At 40.4% G+C, this 19,820-nt stretch overlaps 1 protein-coding gene across 1 annotated transcript in view; it reads right to left on the bottom strand.

Annotated features, from left to right (window-relative positions):
* Positions 1 to 17,946, bottom strand: part of LOC123979653 (guanine nucleotide exchange factor VAV3) — a 100,017-nt gene extending 82,071 nt beyond the window's left edge. Inside the window, exons 1-2 of the mRNA XM_046063681.1 lie at positions 17,579 to 17,946; positions 1,350 to 1,466 (exon numbers count right to left, since the gene is read on the bottom strand). Of these exons, the coding sequence (XP_045919637.1) occupies positions 1,350 to 1,466; positions 17,579 to 17,785 (324 nt within the window). The 5' untranslated portion in view covers positions 17,786 to 17,946. The remainder of the gene's footprint in view (positions 1 to 1,349; positions 1,467 to 17,578) is intronic.
* Between the last annotated feature and the right edge of the window lie 1,874 nt (positions 17,947 to 19,820).

Here is a 19,820-nt window from a genome sequence, read left to right as displayed (position 1 = left end):
TCGTAAACTTTTGTCTGGTAGAGTGTTGCTCCCTGACGTGTGTGTTTGCCATGAAAAGGGAAGTTCAAGAGACAAACACTGAGAGGTATTTTTCCCATTTATCATGAAAAGACCTAAGAGTGAATTTGTGATTAAGTGACGGTGAGTTTCTTTTTATTCTGTAGGATGTGGTTTTGTGCTGATGACTTAGTTCCCTTATACTATAACAGCCACGTGAATAATGTTAATAAATTGGTGTCTAAACAGAAACCAAAGCATGTTTAATGTTCCTTATTATTAGAAATCAGCTATATCACATTAAGTGTTTCACTTCTGATATGATGGACATTTGCTTTATCGTAGAGCTAACAAAATGCATACTGTGTAAAGCAGCTTCTTTTTTTAATCTCAGCTGTATAACATTAATCCCTGATATTATTATATTTGTTGGTGTCACTGGAGGGTTTTCATCTACCCATGATACTCTACATGCCACTTCATCACAGATTTTATCATGATTAAATGGAGGATGATGACAGCTCGTCCATCAGTTTGTCTCTGTCTTCCAGTGTTTCTCCCACTGTCTCACACACACACACACACACACACACACACACACACACACACACACACACACACACACATTTCACGCCTGACATCGTGTGCACCAGTGTCCAGGAGCACCCTCTCTCTGCCCAAGGCTGCGATTTCTAATTAAAGCTCCTGGGGACTTCACGAGGGCAGCAGCAGGGCTGTCAAACAGCCGCAGACAGTTTCACAGCACCACAAGCAGAGACAGAGAGTACTATCAAAGTAATGAACCCGAGGCCAGACTTTTAACCCCTCGTAAAAGCCTGCACGCTGATGCATTTTCACTCTAATGAGAGGATGTGATTAAACTGCTGGGTCATGCTGCTGACAGCAGCGGTAGCGTAGAGTTTACGAGTGCAAGGAATGCTGCAATATGGCCTAATATTGTGTTTATTAGCACTTGTTATGCCTGTAAGAACATCTATGACCTAGAGGCCATTAGAATTGCAGTTACAATGACATGAACTAAACAAAGATTATCCAAAATGTGTCGGAAATATCAAAGGCTCGTATAAGTCTTAGCAAAGAGAAGCATAGACCCTGGATGCACATCCCAAGAACATTCATTATAATTTAAAATCTAAGTCCAATTTAAAGGAGCTCTTTCACTAACTACATTTTGACTTAGTTCCATAACTTCCACTCAAAGACGAGAGTGGGCTTAAAAGCACATTTTGGAACAGCTGGCAAACACAGTGAGGGTGGATACAGGCCGTGGTTCCCAAGAATCGAGCCCCTATCTCATTCTTGGTCACTGAGCAGTGCTAGTGCTGCCTTACCTTTCCAAAGTCCCTGACATCAAAAAGGTCGAAGGCCTCGAACAGCTCGCCTTTCTTCATGCCGAATATGTCACTGCATGCTGCCAGGAAAGTCCTTATATTCTTCAGACACAGGAACTGGGTTGGGGAGACAGAAAAGGGTTCATCTGTGAGCGAGTTATCTTGAAATGTACGACATGTATGACAGCCACAAATTATATGATGTGTTATTATCTTTCATTTTCATTTTTCAAAGAGCTGCGTGTGTATTTTTTTTTGTCACTGAATTGGGTTTGGAGACTGGCTGCTTTTCTATTCTACCTGCTAGCTTTCACTCCAGCTGCAGCCGTGGACTTGGGAGACCCACTGGAGGACCACAGCTCTAAGAGATAGATGAATCAGTGTTTATGGGCACCATGAGGGCATCTTGTTTTATTAATATGATGCATTTCCTGTTGAAAAGGGACAGTGGATTGGTGCATAATTAGAAAGAGAAAGGCAGAGATATGCGGGCACAGTGTGATGTAGCCACTAAGATAATGTAAAAGGATTGCTTTTCATTAAAGGCCTGTCAGTTCTCCTTATATTTGCAGCTTGACAGTACTCCCACTATGTTCTTTTATGATTTCTCACCTCTCTGTTTATAGATGACAGATTCAGTTTACTTGCTGTAATTGATATGAACACAGAATTCAGCAGTGACAAAAGCAAAACAGTTCAGATAAAAAACAGCTGCATTTTTGGTTGAATGATATTGCACTGCCCTTTCAATCAATCAGTCAACACAAGCCTTGTCTTTGTTTGTTCAGCCATGTTGGCTATCGCTGCTCATTCCTACTGTCCAGGTCTAAGCATTGTGAGCATGTTAGATGGTTGACATTAGCATTAAGCTCAAAGCACCGCTGTGTACGGTCTCACAAAGCCGCTAGCATGGCTCAAATATATCTTTGGCATTTCTGTAATGCAGTTTCTGGTCAGAGGACATATACACAGATCTGGGATAAGCTAAGTTTCTTTTATTCCAAAGAAATAGGAAACAGAAAATACATTATTTCTGATGTATCTGACGCTTGTTTTCCCAAGAAAAACAAAAGCTACCAAGACCTGCAAATATAAATGTTTTCATATTAAATAAAGGGCATTCTGTTGTATGTTGGGGTTAATTATGCATCTAAATTAATCATGATTGCTTCAATATTTCTGTTAAATTTGGTCATAAACTAATTTCCGTACAGGGTAAGGAGTAGTTTGTTGCTAATAATGAAGTAACATAATGCAAGTACTCCAAGGCAGAGGAAAACAAAAGGCCAGTAAACTCTTCCTCAGCTCATTTTCATTCACTGTGACCTTGCACCTTGGCCCAAGAAAATTTAATCAAACAATCAATAAGTTATTCCTCTAATAAACAAGGTAATTTACTGAGAATGCTTGTTTTCTGCCTCACACTGAAGCCTAAATCCTTTGCTAATGATATTAATGGGGCTTCATCCAGAAACTGTTCATGCTAAGTATGTGGCATTTAACACTGAATGCTGCCCAAGAACACCAATGAAACTAAGCAAACAGGGGGAGGAAAGCCACAGTATTAAGCAAGGTTTTCTGAGGTGGTCAGAGTGTCGAGCAACAGGCAGTAAGCGAAGTGGAAGATGTCAACACACTGCAGTTAGCCAACGTGCAGTATCTTAGTGACTTACGCCCATTAGCTTTCCTGTAGCTGATACAGGATGGAACAAATAAAGCATACTGATGAAAGAGATTTCCCAAAGTGATGTTTTTGGCCATATCACTTAGTGTCCACCACAGAGCTGGGAAGACCGCATCTGCAAATGTTATGTCAAAGTGACATCAGTGTTGACTGATTGATTGAAAGAGCAGTGCAATATCATTCAACAAAAAATGCAGCTGCTTTTTTGTCTGAACTGTTTTGCTTTTGTCACTGCTGAATTCTGCGTTCATGTCAATTACAGCAAGTAAACTGAATCTGTCATCTATAAACAGAGAGGTGAAAAATCATAAAAGAACATAGTGGGAGTAAATAACAATAGTTAGGCACTGTCAAGCTGCAAATATAAGGAGAACTCTGGTAGGCCTTAAATGAAAAGCAATCCTTTTACATTATCTTAGTGGCTACATCACACTGTGCACGCAGATCTCTGCCTTTCTCTTTCCAATTATGCACCAATTCAGTGTCCCTTATCAACAGGAAATGCATCATATTAATAAAACAATAAAAAAACATGCCCTCATAGTGCCTGCAGATTCATCTATCGCTTAGAGCTGTGGTCCTCCAGTGGATGTGGATATATATATTTATATGTATATATATATATATAGATATATATATATATCTATATATATATATATATATGTGTGTGTGTTACAGCTGCACCAGTACTGTAAAAGGGATCATTACTACTGATCTGAAAACAGTTTATTGTAGTACATACAAAGTTGGAAAGGAAAGGAAAAGGTACTTGAAGCGTCAAAGTTGCAGTTAAATTGACAGCCAGGGACGTTACATTAATTTGAATGCCTATCAGCATAAAGTGTTAGTTTTGAAACTCTCCAGAGACAGGTTTTCACAGTGCAATGCTTCATCATCACCATCTTCTTCTTCTTTTTCCTCTTGGGTAACAGGTTTACAGGAAGTGAATTTCATTTGCCCTTTCCTGTTTCTTAAAAGAGCACAACCATACCGCCATGGAAGAGACAAAGCAGCCTGTTATTCATAACACACCTTTTCCCATTGTGGTACAAAGCGATATCAGATTTTTCTGTAAGGCGCATGTCCATGCATCAAATATGAAATGCCTCTCCACTCCAATTGAATTAGTCTTTACAGATGGCTTCACAAGAGAAAGAAAAGCCCCCAGCCAGTGAGCTCCAGATAAGACGCAGCGTAAAGCATAGAGCGAGCAGTGAGTGAATAATATTGAATGTTTACACTTGTACACATCACTTTCTTTTATCAGACAAGCACATCTTGTCTGCCTGGAGTCTCTGGAGATTCCCAAAGGACCTCAGTATATTATCTGAGGGAAGCAGCTTCACAGAGCGCATATGAAAGACAGCAGAGGGGGGATTGTATTAACAAGAGTGTAGCAGCATGAGGCAACCAGTAACTGTTCCACTGACAGCTTTTTCTTCTGCATTAGTGACTCTCTGGGGCTCGGGAAGTGAATGGCCTATTCGTGTGTGAGCATGTGTGTGTGTGTACGCATCTGTATCTGCATGTCTATGTGCATGCATGAGCCAGTGTCATAGTAAACTAAAACCAAGACAATCATGTGCATTTAAGTGTTTTTGTCATCTCATTCACCTTCATGGGTTTTGAGGAAGAATTAATTTAGAATTTTGCTCGTTAAATCACAGCTTTTATAGGACTCTTCCGCCATTTTGTGAAATACACTTTTTGATTTTCTTGTTCCGAGTTACATAGATAAGAAGATCGATACCACTCTCACATCTTTCTGGTAATGATTAAGCTATACCACCAGCAGCCAGTAAACCAGTTATTCTAAACCTCACTAATTAACACCTTATATCTTTTTTGTTTAACCCATACAAAAACCGTGAAAAAAAACTGTAAAAATAACTTATGGGGATTCAGAGTAGTTGACCTTTATTTAGAAAGTGAAGCTTTATTGAAAGCATTGCTCTGTTTTTCTCTATTATTATCTCTGTTTCCTGGCTGTACGCGCTAAACAAACAAAATATAACATGTTAATTAGTTATATCTCATCTGGCTGCTGGTTGTAGCTTTATGTTTAGCGTACCGACAGGAAAGTGGTATTGATCTTTCCATCCACCTTCTCAAGAAAGCAAAGATGAGATTCCAAAACGTCATTAACTAATCCATGAAAGACAACAACAAAAAAGACAAAAAAAGAAAAATCAACTGTCCTTCTCGGACCACGTTACCGCTGTTTCACGGTTGTGCCGCCTTGCTCCATACAACATAAAAAAAATCAGGCCTTACTGACCTTTCTCAGTTCGCTACCCAGCTTCTGATACAGGCCATAGTTATCACTCCCCTTGACTACTGCAATGACCAATGCCTAGTGGGTCTTCCAGTTTGTGGGGTGATGTGTTGGGTTTTCGCTAATGCTAACTAATGCTTCCTTACAGAGAGACTACCTCTAACCTCTAACATGCACTTCCTGTGCTTTTCTTTCTCTATCTTCTTACAACCAGCTTGTCTTGACAGCACTAATTTGTTAACTCTTATTGCTTCTCCTAGGTATCCGTTTGATGCCGTATGCATTAATAACTTCATAATTACTAGTATTATTGCAGCTCTTACTAGTATCTGTTGCTACTTGTAGATCTCTTACTTTACTGATGCTTTTATGTTGTTCTTCAAATGTAAGTCGCTTTGGATAAAGCGTCAGCCAAATGAGTAAATGTAATGTACTGTAAAAAACATTCCATCCACTGGGAAAAGCTAGTAAGTGGACCTTTAGTTAAGACTTTTTGTTCCAAAAACTTGAAAGCTATATAGAAATAAAACCTAGTTTTTAAAACATCCCAAATTATTAAAAAACTAACTAATTTTATTTAGGGGTTGTACCAGAACAGGTTTACATGGTTTCTTTTTCAAAAAACAACATATTTTTTGTCATACTGCACATTGCTGCAGCTCCTCTTTTCACCATGTGTGTTGAACACTCCGTTTTAGCTATAGAGTGATGCATCTCACATCTACAAGATCTTTGTTGGGGGTTGTTAGTTAAGGACTGCTAGCCTGTCAGAAGCAGAATAGGGCGGGTCAGTGAGAAGCCGGTAAACAGGGCTTTGGTTCAGCTGTATAAGTTCCCCTTTCCAGCTTAGCAACATAGACTGGAGCAAAAGTTTCACAGAGGTGAGTTATAAATCTGTAACAAATGTATCTTTCATACATAAAGAGAAGGGTAGCTAATGTTTGGAAGGGAGAGGGGAGGCAGCAGGTGGACATCTTGTCACTGTGTGCTGCAGCTCAGTGTGTTTTTCCAACAATGTTTTTAGAGGGCGTTAGGACTAGGCACTAGGCGAGCATTATGACGCGTGTTTTCCTGTGATCTCACAAGAAAGCTGAAGAAACGGCTGGACTACAAACGAGCTGTATTCACTCAGTTCAGAGCAGAGTTTCCTGTGGGAGATGGGAACTCCCTTTGGGGTGGACTTAGGGCTTTTTCACTTTGCAAACCTATTAAATGCACAAAAAAGATATAAACTCAATAAAGTAGAGGGAAAAAGCCAAAAAGCACAATATGACCTCTTTTAGTAATTTAGAGACAGGGCCGCCATTATATAGTTTGTCCACTAGCACTAACATGCTCAGTAAATATCTTGGTCACATAATTCTTTATTTAATGTGTTAACGAATTTATGAAGTTTTTCCGATTTTCTTCAACGTTCAAAAATCAATATCAGCATCAGCCTCAAAAAGCAGTATTGGTTTGGCTCTAATTATAACACTGATGTTCTTAAATGTACCAAGTGAACCTGTGCCAAACCCAAGGCAAATATAAACAAAAATATACCTATTTCTGCATTTCAATGAAACCTGCGATTAACCTCGCTGTGTAAAATAAGGTATTAAAGACAGATTATGTTGCAACGTCTCAGCATGAAGCTCCAAACACACGTTGTTGGATGGAAATGCATAGCTTATTCGAGACCAGTGTATGGAGGGCTTTAAACCCCACCAGTGCATTTCATCTCTAAAATCAACCATCTGGAACATAAGGAGAACAAATATTCCTGTAAGACAAGCCATCTCGCTGCTGTGCTTTTGATATGAGCCAGGTCGTGCTCTGTATCCACAATAAGTATCCACTTTCTGCTTATGTATTCGTTGGTACAAGTCAGAGCTCCATAGCAACAAGCTGGAGCCTTTTATGGCCCCCGTGCGTATTGTGGAGCTTAATGAAATCCCGTTCTTGTTCTCTCATAGATCCACGCAATGAAAGACAGCCGGAGTTTGGCCATCTTACTGCTTAAACCTTGTTGAGCATCAATTAATGGCAATCAAATGGATGAGTCTCTTGCAGACGGAATCAAGGCCTGTGCAAAGAATCTAATTTGGTAGTTAAATGCCCTCTCTCTCTGTCTGACTCTCTTATGTGTTTACTAATGGCATTGTGGATAAGTAATGAGGGAAATTATTAAAAGGAAACCATGCTTATGCAATGTAAAGAGAAAAGGGTCAGTGTCAAACCCCTACTGGATTACATCGCTGAGATACTGTGTCCGGAGTGAATGACATAATGTGCACAGGCCTGATCTGCAGAGCTCTTTTGTCAAGACTCTCTAAGTCATAACCAGTGGGTGACATATCCCAATCCAAGCGATCAGGTCACATGCATGTCATGTTGGAGCTTTTGTCAGCTGTGTAACCAGGAAATGGGAGGTGGAACGTAGGCGAAGGTCTGCTGCGCTGACAAAAACACTGCTCTCTCACAGTCTGAGGCTGGGGTCATCAGACAGCCCAGCCAGACACCCATCAGCTTAAGCTGTCTTAATGGAAGATTGTCATAACCGAATGCAGTGGTCAGCAGCTTTTCATTCCAGAAATCCACTGTGGTAACTGATTTCATAGCGCCTCCTATCTGGTTTAAGATGTGCTAAAGTGTGAAATGCTTGTTTGGTTGAAATGCAAACTCACACACTCTTGGTTTACGACTGCATGTGACTGGAAAACACTGACATAGCATACAGATGGTCTTTCCAGTCAGTTTTTCCAGTCACTTTCGTGACTCTGAATATTCCCTGCTAGTTCATGAGAGCCTACCTTATCACATTTCTGGTACCATTCTGTTTTTTCAAGAGTTTGGCTCACTGGTCACCTCCCTCACTCCACACATTAACAATGGCGCACATGACATGTGTAATGTGACAGACAATTTGTAGAAACAAACCCAGACTGCAGAGCCACTCAGCTCTACAGAGCATTTTTGCCTCTTTCAGCTCATTGTTTTGGTTTTCAGCTATTTCAGCTATATGCTAACTTTCCCGCAGCAAACAGCAGACAAAGTTGGCTTGTGAACATAAAGGAGCATTTAGCATCAGAACAGCTTCATTTTTTTCCATCAAAAGTTTAAGAAAAACAAAACACAGCTACAAGAAGAGTGAATATGGGACAGATGACCAGAAATATAACTCCACAGGAATGCTAATGTTGCTTTATTTCTGCTGAATGTGTTAACAGGCACTGTTTGTTAATAAGCCCACCACATAAGGTGAATTTTATAAGGTGATTATGTTAAAGGTGCTCTGTGGAATTTTCTTCAACAGTTATGTTTACATTCAGTGTTACTCACCAATATGCATTGTGTGTATCTGTGAATTCTTACAAAAACATTCGCAAAGCCCATTGTTTTAAGTATTTTAAATTCATCATTGTCCGTGTTTACTTTGCTAGCAGTCTTCTTCTTCCCTGTCCTTATTAGCACAATGCTTCATATCTTGCCATGTGACCTGTAGATCAGTGGAACAGTGTGGCACTATTGGCAGGAATTCATATCTTGTCACCCGGGCATATGCATCCTCAATAAAACCTTTGTGGCTAAAAAATGAAGCCAGGGCTGAAATGAGGCTGGCCAACAACAACTACTGAAGTAGTTTTAAATGGCAAAAGCCATTCTCTTCCTGCATGACTACAAGCATAATGTGCTTTGCTTCAGTGCATAATGATAGTAGGCTAATGGACTTCACCTACAGATAACAATGCAAAGTTTCCAGAAAAAAAAAACATAACTTGTATAATTCTAAATGCAAATGAAATGGTAGTGTCACTGAGCCAATTTTAAAAAAGGAACAGCCAGATTACTTTTTGGCTGGGACCAGTTACCAGGCAACCAGCAATGACAAAGGGAGTTACCGGTCACAGCCAAGTAATGGTCCAGCAAATAACTTCCCCTAAAACAGTGAATTATTTGTGTTTTACACTTCAGATTTTGTATTAATCACACAAAAAAGATATAATGTTTTAATGTGCTTTAGAGGTGCTGGTAGGCACGTTTGTTACCTTTGGACAGAGCTAGATTAGCTGTTTCTAGTCTTTGTGCTAAGCTAAGCTAACTGCTGCTGGCTGTAGCCTTACATTTAATGGACAGATATCAGAGTGGTATGGTTCTTCTAATCTAACCCCCGCCATAAAGCAAACAAGCATGCTTCCCAAAAGGTACCACAACTATTCCTTTAAATTCTATTTCCAACAGACTGAGGCTACTGCGGACACACACAGTAAATGTTTTGGTTTGCAGCATACTAAGAGGACGTAGCTATGTGGCTTCTTAAAGGCCAGGACCGTCAAAAAATTCAAGACAATTTTGTCATGCTGCCCAAGCACAGTTTTACAAAGGCTACTGTACATACTGAAACACCACAGCAACACATCATCCTCATCTTTGTTTTGCCAAAGAACAAACTGCTTGGTCTCAGCAAGTCAAAGCTCCTTTCTTTCACCTCCTGATCACTGATACTGTGTTAAAATATAGCAAACATACAATGCTGGTGTTGTCAATGCCATATTTTAACAATTACTGCGCTGTTGAACTGAGGTTATGGTGTCAAAGTCATCAGACAGCATTAACATAAATAAAGGTTAATAGCACCCAAACTGTGTGATTGGCTATAGTGACATTTAAAATGAACAATCGCGGAAATAATTGAAGATGACAGAAAACTAGACTCTTTGATATTTGTGCTACACACACCGACCAGGTTTTGGAAAAGCTTGGATTACCCGTCCACACTGCACTTTCACATATAGTAGCCCACATCCCTTCCATCTCTGTACCTCCCCCACAACACCAATAGTGTGTCTCAGAAGCCATTTTCCATTAAATCCTGGTTTTAACCCCAATGACCCCACACGTGTACTCCATCCCCCCACTAGATAAGGGAACTGAATTAGTGTTACCGCATGAGATATCAACCCTCTTGGCTACAGCATCTCAGGTCAAGTGGTTTTAGCTCAACTGTGTGTGATTGGCTCAAAAGATGGTAAAAGTAGAAAGGGTGGTGGAGATTGGAGGGTTGAATGTCATATAAACATAATTAAACATAAATAAAATGCACACACTGAAGCATGAATGGTGGGCAGACAGCATCCCCCCCCCTCTTCTCCCCCTGATTTTCTGCCTCTTGAAAGATTGTGTTTGGGTGCCGTGCTCCTTGACAGAGCTTGAGCTGCTATTGGTTTGTGAATACAGTGATACAGTATCAGTGCTGATTTTTATTTTTTATTTGAGCTGTCTAGCGTTTGAACTGATAAGCTGCAAGTTTGTCCATTTTCTTGCCAAAAAGTATTAAATGTTTCCACAGATTTTATTCCTCGCAAGTTAGAGCCTCCAAGGAAACTATGTATCATAAAGCTGCATTTACTTTATTACTAATAACAATAATATATAGACATGACCCTCTACTTTTGCTTTATCTCCTGCGTGTGCTGTATCATACATGTATGGAGTTACTACTCCCACTCTATTGAAGGGATTTTTACTCTTTCCCGCTCTGTCTCCATTACACAAAGAAGCACATTCCCATTTCCAATAGACAACAGTCATCCATCACCTCCACCCCGGAGTCAAGCAGAACAGGTCAGTTATCTGCAGCAGGCATTATCCAAAACCATACTGGGCCCACACACTATGCATAAGGCATATATGTTGTGCATACAAACAGTTTACACAGGTCCATTAGGGTCTATTCAGGCAGTATATAAAGGTTTTGGTGAGTCTTAAATGAGCTTTCTGTAGAGTCTCCACCTCGCTTGGCTCCAGGTTTCCACTACAGTGAACCTGACAATAAAAGGTTGCAGACACACTGCTGCTGGCTATGACCATTGTTGTGGGTTGGTATCATCTGGATCTAAATCTACAATCCTTGACTGCCCGCTGTCTTGCAGATAACATCTTGACATTTCCATCAAGCTACAAAAAAACGCTATTTCTTAATGTAGCTATTTAACATTGTATACTTATTGTGTATGCCGAGAGGTCTCCTCTGATGCGAGTAAGCCCCTGACTACATTTAAAATGCCCTTTATGATGATGATTGTTTCCCAGTAAAGACAATGGACAGTACTGACTTCTCTAGAGCTTTCAGAGCACTCAACAGTGATTAACTGAAGCATTTGCTAGAATTGAGCAACATAATAAACATTGACTGCAGGTACATTCTTCACCATAGAATACCTCCTAATAAAATCAGCATTTACATTATCTATACTTTAATGTGCACTAGAGCATAGCCTTTAACGGTTGGCTGTGGTGCACACTTGTTACCTTGGTGACGGAATGAAAGGTCAGTTCACTTTCTGCACAAGTACGTGCACAAGTGAGGTGCAACAGAATCTTGTCTTTGCAAATAGCTGCGTCCAAGCCACTGCGCAAGAAGCAGCGCATGAATATGCACGTCATCGTAATCGTGCGGCTCTGGAATTGTAAATAGGAGGCTGTGGTGTCTTGTTCTGACACGGCATGCATGGCTGCAGTAATGTGGTGTTTACACACTGACAGGTGCATTCCCAGTATTCAAAATGAATCAACAAGGGCAGCCAAGCCACAGTAACTCAGGGGTAGTCATCAAGGGACTCACAAGCTGGGTCCGAATACTCGCATACTAATTGCATGCAATTTGTAGTATGTGCAATGCAAATTTAGTAGGTTAAAAGTGTGAGTCTGCAGTTGAAAGGTGTGTTTATAAGGAAAACATGCAGTATATCTTATCCATGAGTGTGAATATGGATTAGAGAGAGAGAATGAGAGTCTCTGTGTGTGATGAGTGACGAGAGTTAGTTATAAGCTCTTCTAACACCACACTTACCTATGACCTGTATTACAGAGTGCCTTAAATTTTAGTTACCCTAACAATCCCACAATAGGCTTTATCCCTCTATAATTACACCTTTACACCTAATCTGAACCCTAACGCTACCCATAAAAGTCCTAAATGTAACACCTTATGTGCCAGCAACTGGGACATCTTATTTTATTTTTACACAGAATCTCAATCTGTTACGTAGCTGCAGATTTTAGCTCGTGTTTCCCGAGCTAGAGGTCTTATTCTGTAGGAACCAAAAGTAAATCATCACATTCTCTCTCTGTCTTTCTCTTTCTCCCACGCTATCTCTTTCTAACTTATGTCTCTGCGAGTGAAGAGCTAGCCTCTGAGCCTTTGAAGCCTGCTGTTCACTGGGGTATTCACTGTGTGAAACAGGCTTTTCTCCTCATTGTTTGACATCGCAGAATTTTGGTCTCAGCGTGATAAAAAATACATATGTACCATGTATAATGTATAACAGAATTCTGTAAGTGTACGAATGTAAAATGCCCGCCAAGACTCAAATTCAGGTCAGTTTGCAGAGTGAAACAACAAACCTGCTGCATACACTGTCAAAACAAAATTAGCAACAAGCTACTCTATTGTGTTATTCATTGAGCAGATTGATGGTGAAAGTAGCATGATTGCTAAAAATGTCTTGGCCGTGATGTTACCTTTTTACAAGATGATAGTTTTTCATATGCAGTATGTTAGGGTGACCAGATGTCCTCGTTTTCTGGGGACAGTCCCTAATTTGGGTGGCCTGTCTCCATCTGAAGCTGTCCCCGGAAATGTCCCCGTTTTTAACTGTGTGCTAATCATAGACTGTATAAGGTGTTAACAGACCTGAAATCAGATTTTAAGTGGCCAGAAGGACTGGACAGCAGAGCATAAAACTGATTGCCGTCCGCGGGGGCGCGCACAGCATGTTAAAGCTGTATCCACCCAGTGTCTTTATGCCTACAGCTGCTTTTATCTGAATCAAACAGACTAAAGAATAAACATCTCTTTATGTTCATTGGTAATAGCAAAGGTATGTCTTTGTGAAACTTTACTGTTTCTTTTAACGGAATAATCACAAGTTTATAGTGTAACCAGGCATGACATTTACGTGATTACAGGCAATAATAGAAGCCTGTTGTTGCAGATGGATTATGTGTTTGGTAGGCCTTTGTCTAATATCCTTGTTTATATTTGGACAAGTCAAAAATGACTTGATTTCATTCAGAAGAGTTATATTTGAAATTGTCCTATATATATTCATATATACCTTAAAACATGCTGTAGCATAATAAATCAATCATATGTATCAGATGTGGATGTTTTCCATATGGATCTATGCCTGCTAGTTAGCTATACGTAGCCTAACCTTGCTATACTCTGCATCACATTCAAATAAACAGATAATTCATTCATAAATGTGTTGATTGAGTCTTCATGGCATCTCCTCTTGAATCTGTGTAAAACCTATGAACCATTTTCTCTCTCACTTTCTTGATGTACTCTGTGAAACACTTTCTGCCGCCTGACGCTCGTTAAAATTAGACCTGACTCTTACCCATACGTCTTTCTCTCACTTTCACTTTCCAAAAGTGAAGAGCAGGCCTTGAACTATTTGAAGGCTGCTCTGTGAAGAGCAAAGTGGTTGTTTTTTCATGTTCTGTGTGAAGAGAGAGGCGGCTTTTCTCTTCATTGTGTGTAACATGTCAGTGCTTTGGTGAGAGCTTGATCGAGGGCATGTTTGGTTTCACTTCCTTCCTCTATTCCATTTCCTGATTTCCTGTGCATGTTAGGGCTCACGGCTGGTCTGTGTGAGAGGCTTTGAGCTGCTGGTGGGTTTGCAACAATGTTGCTCACTCTGAAGCTGCAGTTTAAATCCTGAGTCATGGAAAATATGGCAACAGTGGACTTAACAAGTTAGGGGTTCCAGAGCTAATTTCAAGATTTAAATGTCATTACATTACATAAATATATACATTTGAACCTGAACACAACCTGTTCTATGCATTTGAGCAGTTGCTTGTGTGTTTGAACTAAATACATTAATGGTTGCCTCATTCTTTTAGCATGATAGCAGAAAAAGCTAAGGAAAAAAACAAGGAGGTTAATATCCTTGCAACCAACTTAAACAAGCGGCGTTTGGAATATATTTGTAGTCTTCTCAAACTGACATTCAGCAGAATGCCAACCCAAATGTTTTTTTAAAAAAACAGAAGGATGCAAGACTGCATGCTGCATATTTGACCACATGGTCGCTTTGTTGCGCCATGACAAGCAATCCATAGTTCCTCTTAACACTAAACTGCTGATTTTCACTGAGTGAGACAAAAACAACTACTGATTATGTGGTGTTTTCCTTGGTAGAAAAGCAAAATGCAGCAGTCGCTGTGGTTGAGTTGTGTCTAGACTATGTAATTGGTTCATTACAGCCCTGTAAAACTATGATCAAAGAGGATGAAAATGTTGCTTTACACTGACCTTAAGCCCTGGAACTTTAAGTTCTTCATTTTTAACCGTTATTGCAAACCTTGTAAACAGCACAATTTCATGCATACATGCACAGAGTACACACACACCATGCATCATTCTTCATCTTTCATCATAGGAGAGGTTACAGCACAGACCAACTCATTTAATCAGTAAATAGACATAGCTGCATCAGGCTCTTTGCTGCCCTTACATGAGCCCATCTCTAAACAGAACTGACTCACTATATCCCGTGCAAATCCCTAAACCACATTAATTTGGCAGAATGAGAAACAGCCCGCCCTGACGCCAACATCACACATGTGAACTCTCCAGAGATTCTGCATTGTGCCTCTAACATTGCAGCTAACACCAGAACAGTGGGCTAGCCCTTTAGGGCCCTTAATGTCCTCGGACATGCATCTATGAAGGTCAGACAGGCTCTTTTGTAGCTCTGTCCCTTTACTGTCTTTGTCTTCCATCTCATAGGTCCCATGGGTGAGGCCACAGTGGCGTCCCATGTGTTATCATTGGCCAATGATAAAGTAGCTGCCACGGCCCTCATGAATTATGCAGAGGGTAAAGGGGAAGCAACTCCGCCCTCAGTTATGTAAATTTAACTTTCAGGAGACAGAGGGAGGAAAGTTGCTGGGGGGTGTTGACACCCATTTTTAGTTGAACAATGATGTGCTCATAAAGAGTGTTGGTATCCAACACCAAGCAGTGTAAATGTGTGTGAATGGGGAAGCCACGAGTCATTATCTAGTGACATACGTATGAAATATTGTATAAGTACTATTTTATAAAATGTACACTTTCACACTATTAGTCACATCACTAAAGTAGAACATGAGAGTGATCATGATTGCTGTTATAAGCAGTGTCTGGTAGGTTTATCTAAAAATAATCCTATGGTGAACAGGAAGTGATGCACTTGCACATGTCTATATGTATGCAGATCTCACTAGGTACATTATTTAATTGGCAGATGTACAGTAGGCTATTCGCTCACACAAGTGTGGACATGCGCTTGGGAAATTTACGGGACGATGCCTAAGCCTACCACTAATGCTAATTCTGAATGTGGCTTCATCACTGCCTCAGTGTGAGTAAGCTATCCAGCCATGCATAAAACAAACGCTGCCTATAAATAACCCAGTCTGGCCCAGGCTAGGCTAGGCCAGGCCAGGCACTGAACATAAGAACAGTTCACAACCCCTCTATGCATGGCAGCTACTTTGTATGTCATTATGTCATGACCATGACAGCAAACACTGACCTATTGACGTCTCTCTTTCAGTAACTGTTTTGGTGCTAGCATAACTTCCAACAGTAAATGGTACAATCAGCTTCTCCTGTTACGGTCCCAATCTAGTTTTCTCTGAAATCTCAGCGTAAACAGATCCTTAGACAGCTGATTTCCATTGTCATCAATGGCATTAAAATCCTTTATGCTTTTATAAATTGTCCACTTGCACATGCTCAAGTTAAACAGCGAACACACAATTAGATTGTGCAGGGAAAATAACTGCATATCATATTGACTGTCCGGCTGTGACATTGAGTTTGGAGTGCTTTTTCCAGGAAACAAGCCTAATCCCCCCTCTCCATCAGTTGTGCAGTACATCCATAGTACTGATCTTCAAACCTTAATCACCTGTTTTGCATCAGATGAGAGCATTAGGGCATCCATTAATATACTGCATTCTCTGTGTGTGTGTTACTGGTACAGCCTAATTTTTCTACAGCAAGTCTGCAGGCACAGTAGGCAAGTGTCTACCTCACTGTGTGTTGTCACCAAGCCAGGTTCACCGTTATGAAGGCGAATATTAATCTGGTCGTAGCTCCGGCTGTCCTGTTATTGAAGCAGATGGTATCTGACAAACGGGACCCACGTGGCCAGAGTGACTGTCTATCTATCTATCTATCTATCTATCTATGCAGGATTTTTGCCATATGAGTAATAAAGATAGAGTTGTTTGCAGTACAGTAGTAGGTGCATTAGTTAGTTATTGTAGTTATATTGCTACATATAAAAAATATAACGCAAACAAACAAGCAAAACATAAGGAGATTTTGTTTGCCTTTGTTCCTTCACGTTGCCAGGCAAGCCAAACAAACAGCTTTTTCATTTGGATTTTCAATAAAAAAACGATTGTTATAAAATACCTGATTATTCATACATGTTGTAACCAAATTAGATAAATCTGATTAGGATAGGCCACAACAAAGGCTCACCACCACATAATCATGATCCCCTGTGTACAGTACCTACATCACCTACAGAGGGCAGATTGAGGATCTATGTGTATTCAAGGGTTCAGTGTTGATAAACGTTGTCCATAAGAGTCACTAAGTACTAACTTATGCTACATGGTGAAGTAAAAGGATAAAAAAAGTCAGGTTTTTGTCATTTACGCCCACAGTAGCCTTGACTTTTATATAGCACTAAGTTGCCCCCAATAGATGGCTCCCAAATCCTGTCCAATTCTTTAGCAATTTAGTATTTCTTTGCTCGCTGTCAGAGACATGCACGTGATAAAGCTACAATTAAGAGTGCTCCACATTGACAAGGATCACCTTTTTCCTTCGTCATATCTTTCACACACAAGCACGGCCCGGGGTGAATACAGCTTCTAATATAATTTGTTGACATCTTGGTCCCGTTTTCCACCACCAATATATACCGTGGGGGCGGTAGCGACCGGTGTCAATAAGATTTTCGAAAGTTTGCATTTTCCTGAAACCAAGTGCTAATTTGTGGATTCTATTATGCCGAATTTTAAAAGTAGGCATTTCTAGTGGAATAAGCTTTAGTCATGTTACGGGAATGTTTCTTTTTGCCGGGAAGCAAGGAAACGTTAAACTAGCGTAATTTTTATGAAGTCTGGTTACCCTCCATCCAACTGGGCTAAGTTGTAGTTTGGCGAAGGAGCAGGGAACACACATTTGCGGTGTCTACAGTCGTTTCTTACCTGTGACATTTGCGGTCGGAGGTTGATTTCCTTTAGGTTGATGGACTGGGGTCTCAGGTTGTTGAGCAGATGGCAGAGGAGGACTCCATCGCGGAGGGTTTGAGCCAGGTCAAATACCTGTGCACATTCCCATGTAACCCGGTGGTTAGCTGGAAGCACCTTGCAGTTAATTAGCCACAGCGCGCATTGCCTCCAATACTCCATCATTATTCTGACTTCGGCAGGACGAGCTTTAAGAGAATTGATTGGGGGTTTTTAAGCAAGTAAAACTGCTGACGGCTCGGTAGTTCGTCTTATATCGTGTCCATGCTATATACGCCAACAGTAAAACCCGATAATGGTCACAAAAGTGGACCACAACAGAGAAGGTGCAGGGAGCCGCTCCAAGGATGACAGTCCGGTGTAAGTGAGGCTGTGGATGGAGCGCACCATGCACTCTTCCTCTCTCTCTCTCTCTCTTTCTCTCTCTCTCTCTCAGTCACTCATACACACACACATAGGCCTACATACTCTCTCTCCAGCTCCCTCAATGTCTCTCTTCCCTCCCCCTCACCCAGTTCTTCACCTCTTCCGCTTGCTACGCATAGGCTCGTTGTGTACTGTGAAATGACAGTAAAAGACACAGCAGCAGACTGCAAACACACTAACTAGTAGCCCTACAGAACAGAGCACAGACGGAAACTTGCATTTCTTAAATTAAAGGAATTAACTTGCTAATGTTTACAGCCAATGTTATCATACAGCATCTTCCTCTCTGTGTGCAAATGCACCGGCTGCACAGGGACCATAGTGATAGAGCTTGGCAATTAATGATTAAACAAACCAAATAAGTGTATCTTCCTGAGACAGAGACCCACTTGTCTTCATCAGAGCACTATTATATTACAGTTTTCACAAAACGTCATAACATTTATGTTAGCTGTGGTCATGGTAAATGACTCAAACCCACTGAAACTCTAAATGTACCTTAATAAAGAGGTGGGCTGAAATGAGATGATAACGTACTGTTTAATAATAGTCTATGTATTGCATCACTTAAAGGCTATGCATAGTTTTACACATTTCTTCTGGGATGTCTAGCATAATCAATACAGTGGAGACTGTGGAGGGCATGCAAAGAGACAGATAATGAACAGTATTTGTGTTTTATTTACAGTCTATACATAAATATATTCTTGTTTAGTGATGCATCTTGGGCTGAATGTGTAATTTGCACGAGTGATTCATTATGTATGGGAGAACATTTTGTGGCTCCTGCAAAGGCAGCCGTTTGCGATCTACTGACTTCTGTTGAAGATTCACTGGAAACTCCAGAGGGCCTGGTAGAGAGGGATTTAGTGGTGCTGCGAGCGATGTGTTGTGTTTTTAAAAAAAATGTAACCACTGTGCGGTATGTGAGCTGTCATTCTGCTCCTGACATAGACCAACAACTAGAGTCCTGTCTTCGGATTTGCCTCTTTATTTAGTTGTCATTGGGGTTTGTGGCATTCAGACTCACTGAAGTGGAATTTTGAGAGCATTGTGCATGCGATCTGTTTAGGTGGAAAAACAATTTTAAGTCAATTTTCTGACTAGATTTTTTTAGTAAACCAACACAATGACACAACCATCAAGCCTCATTTATGATTCAGTATCAATATGTTTTAAAATGTAGATTCCCTATATAAAAATATAAGACCGCAGAAACTGTGGTTAGTCACTTTTGGTTGCTTCTTAATCCTCCCCATTCTGCATCAGCCTACTACTGGTCTCACAAATGAGCTCCTCCAAAGTAACAATTATTACTTTCTACAATGAAAGACTAACTCTTTTTCCTCTATCTGATAAAGCCATTCGGCTGACTACCCCCTGCAATTATTTACTCTGTTTTGGAGAAACAGAGCATGGTATCACACATTTACAAATGCCAATTCGATTCTTATCCAACACAGCGGTCTAATGAAGAGGCAATACATCACCCTGCTTTTTACTGTAATAATGCCATAATGTATAATAGTAAATGTGTTTACATTTAAGGTTTGAGAGCAATAACATTTTTAACACATTCATCCTGCAAAAGCATAACTTATCATCTCACTAGGCACATGACTGGCATGACTGAGCCAATATATGGTCTAAGTGAAGCTGGTTTAATCTTTTATTGCTTCTGTGTGTGAATAAATGAGGAAACTCTCCTCAGTATCTGCTGCATGCTGACAGCTCTGGTTGGACTTATAACCATCAAATTAAATGTTTTAAATTG

The sequence above is a fragment of the Micropterus dolomieu genome, linkage group LG01 (genome assembly GCF_021292245.1).
Source record: "Micropterus dolomieu isolate WLL.071019.BEF.003 ecotype Adirondacks linkage group LG01, ASM2129224v1, whole genome shotgun sequence".
Taxonomy (NCBI): domain Eukaryota; kingdom Metazoa; phylum Chordata; class Actinopteri; order Centrarchiformes; family Centrarchidae; genus Micropterus; species Micropterus dolomieu.
Note: the sequence above shows the minus strand (reverse complement) of the source record. Positions and strands in the feature narration are given on the sequence as shown.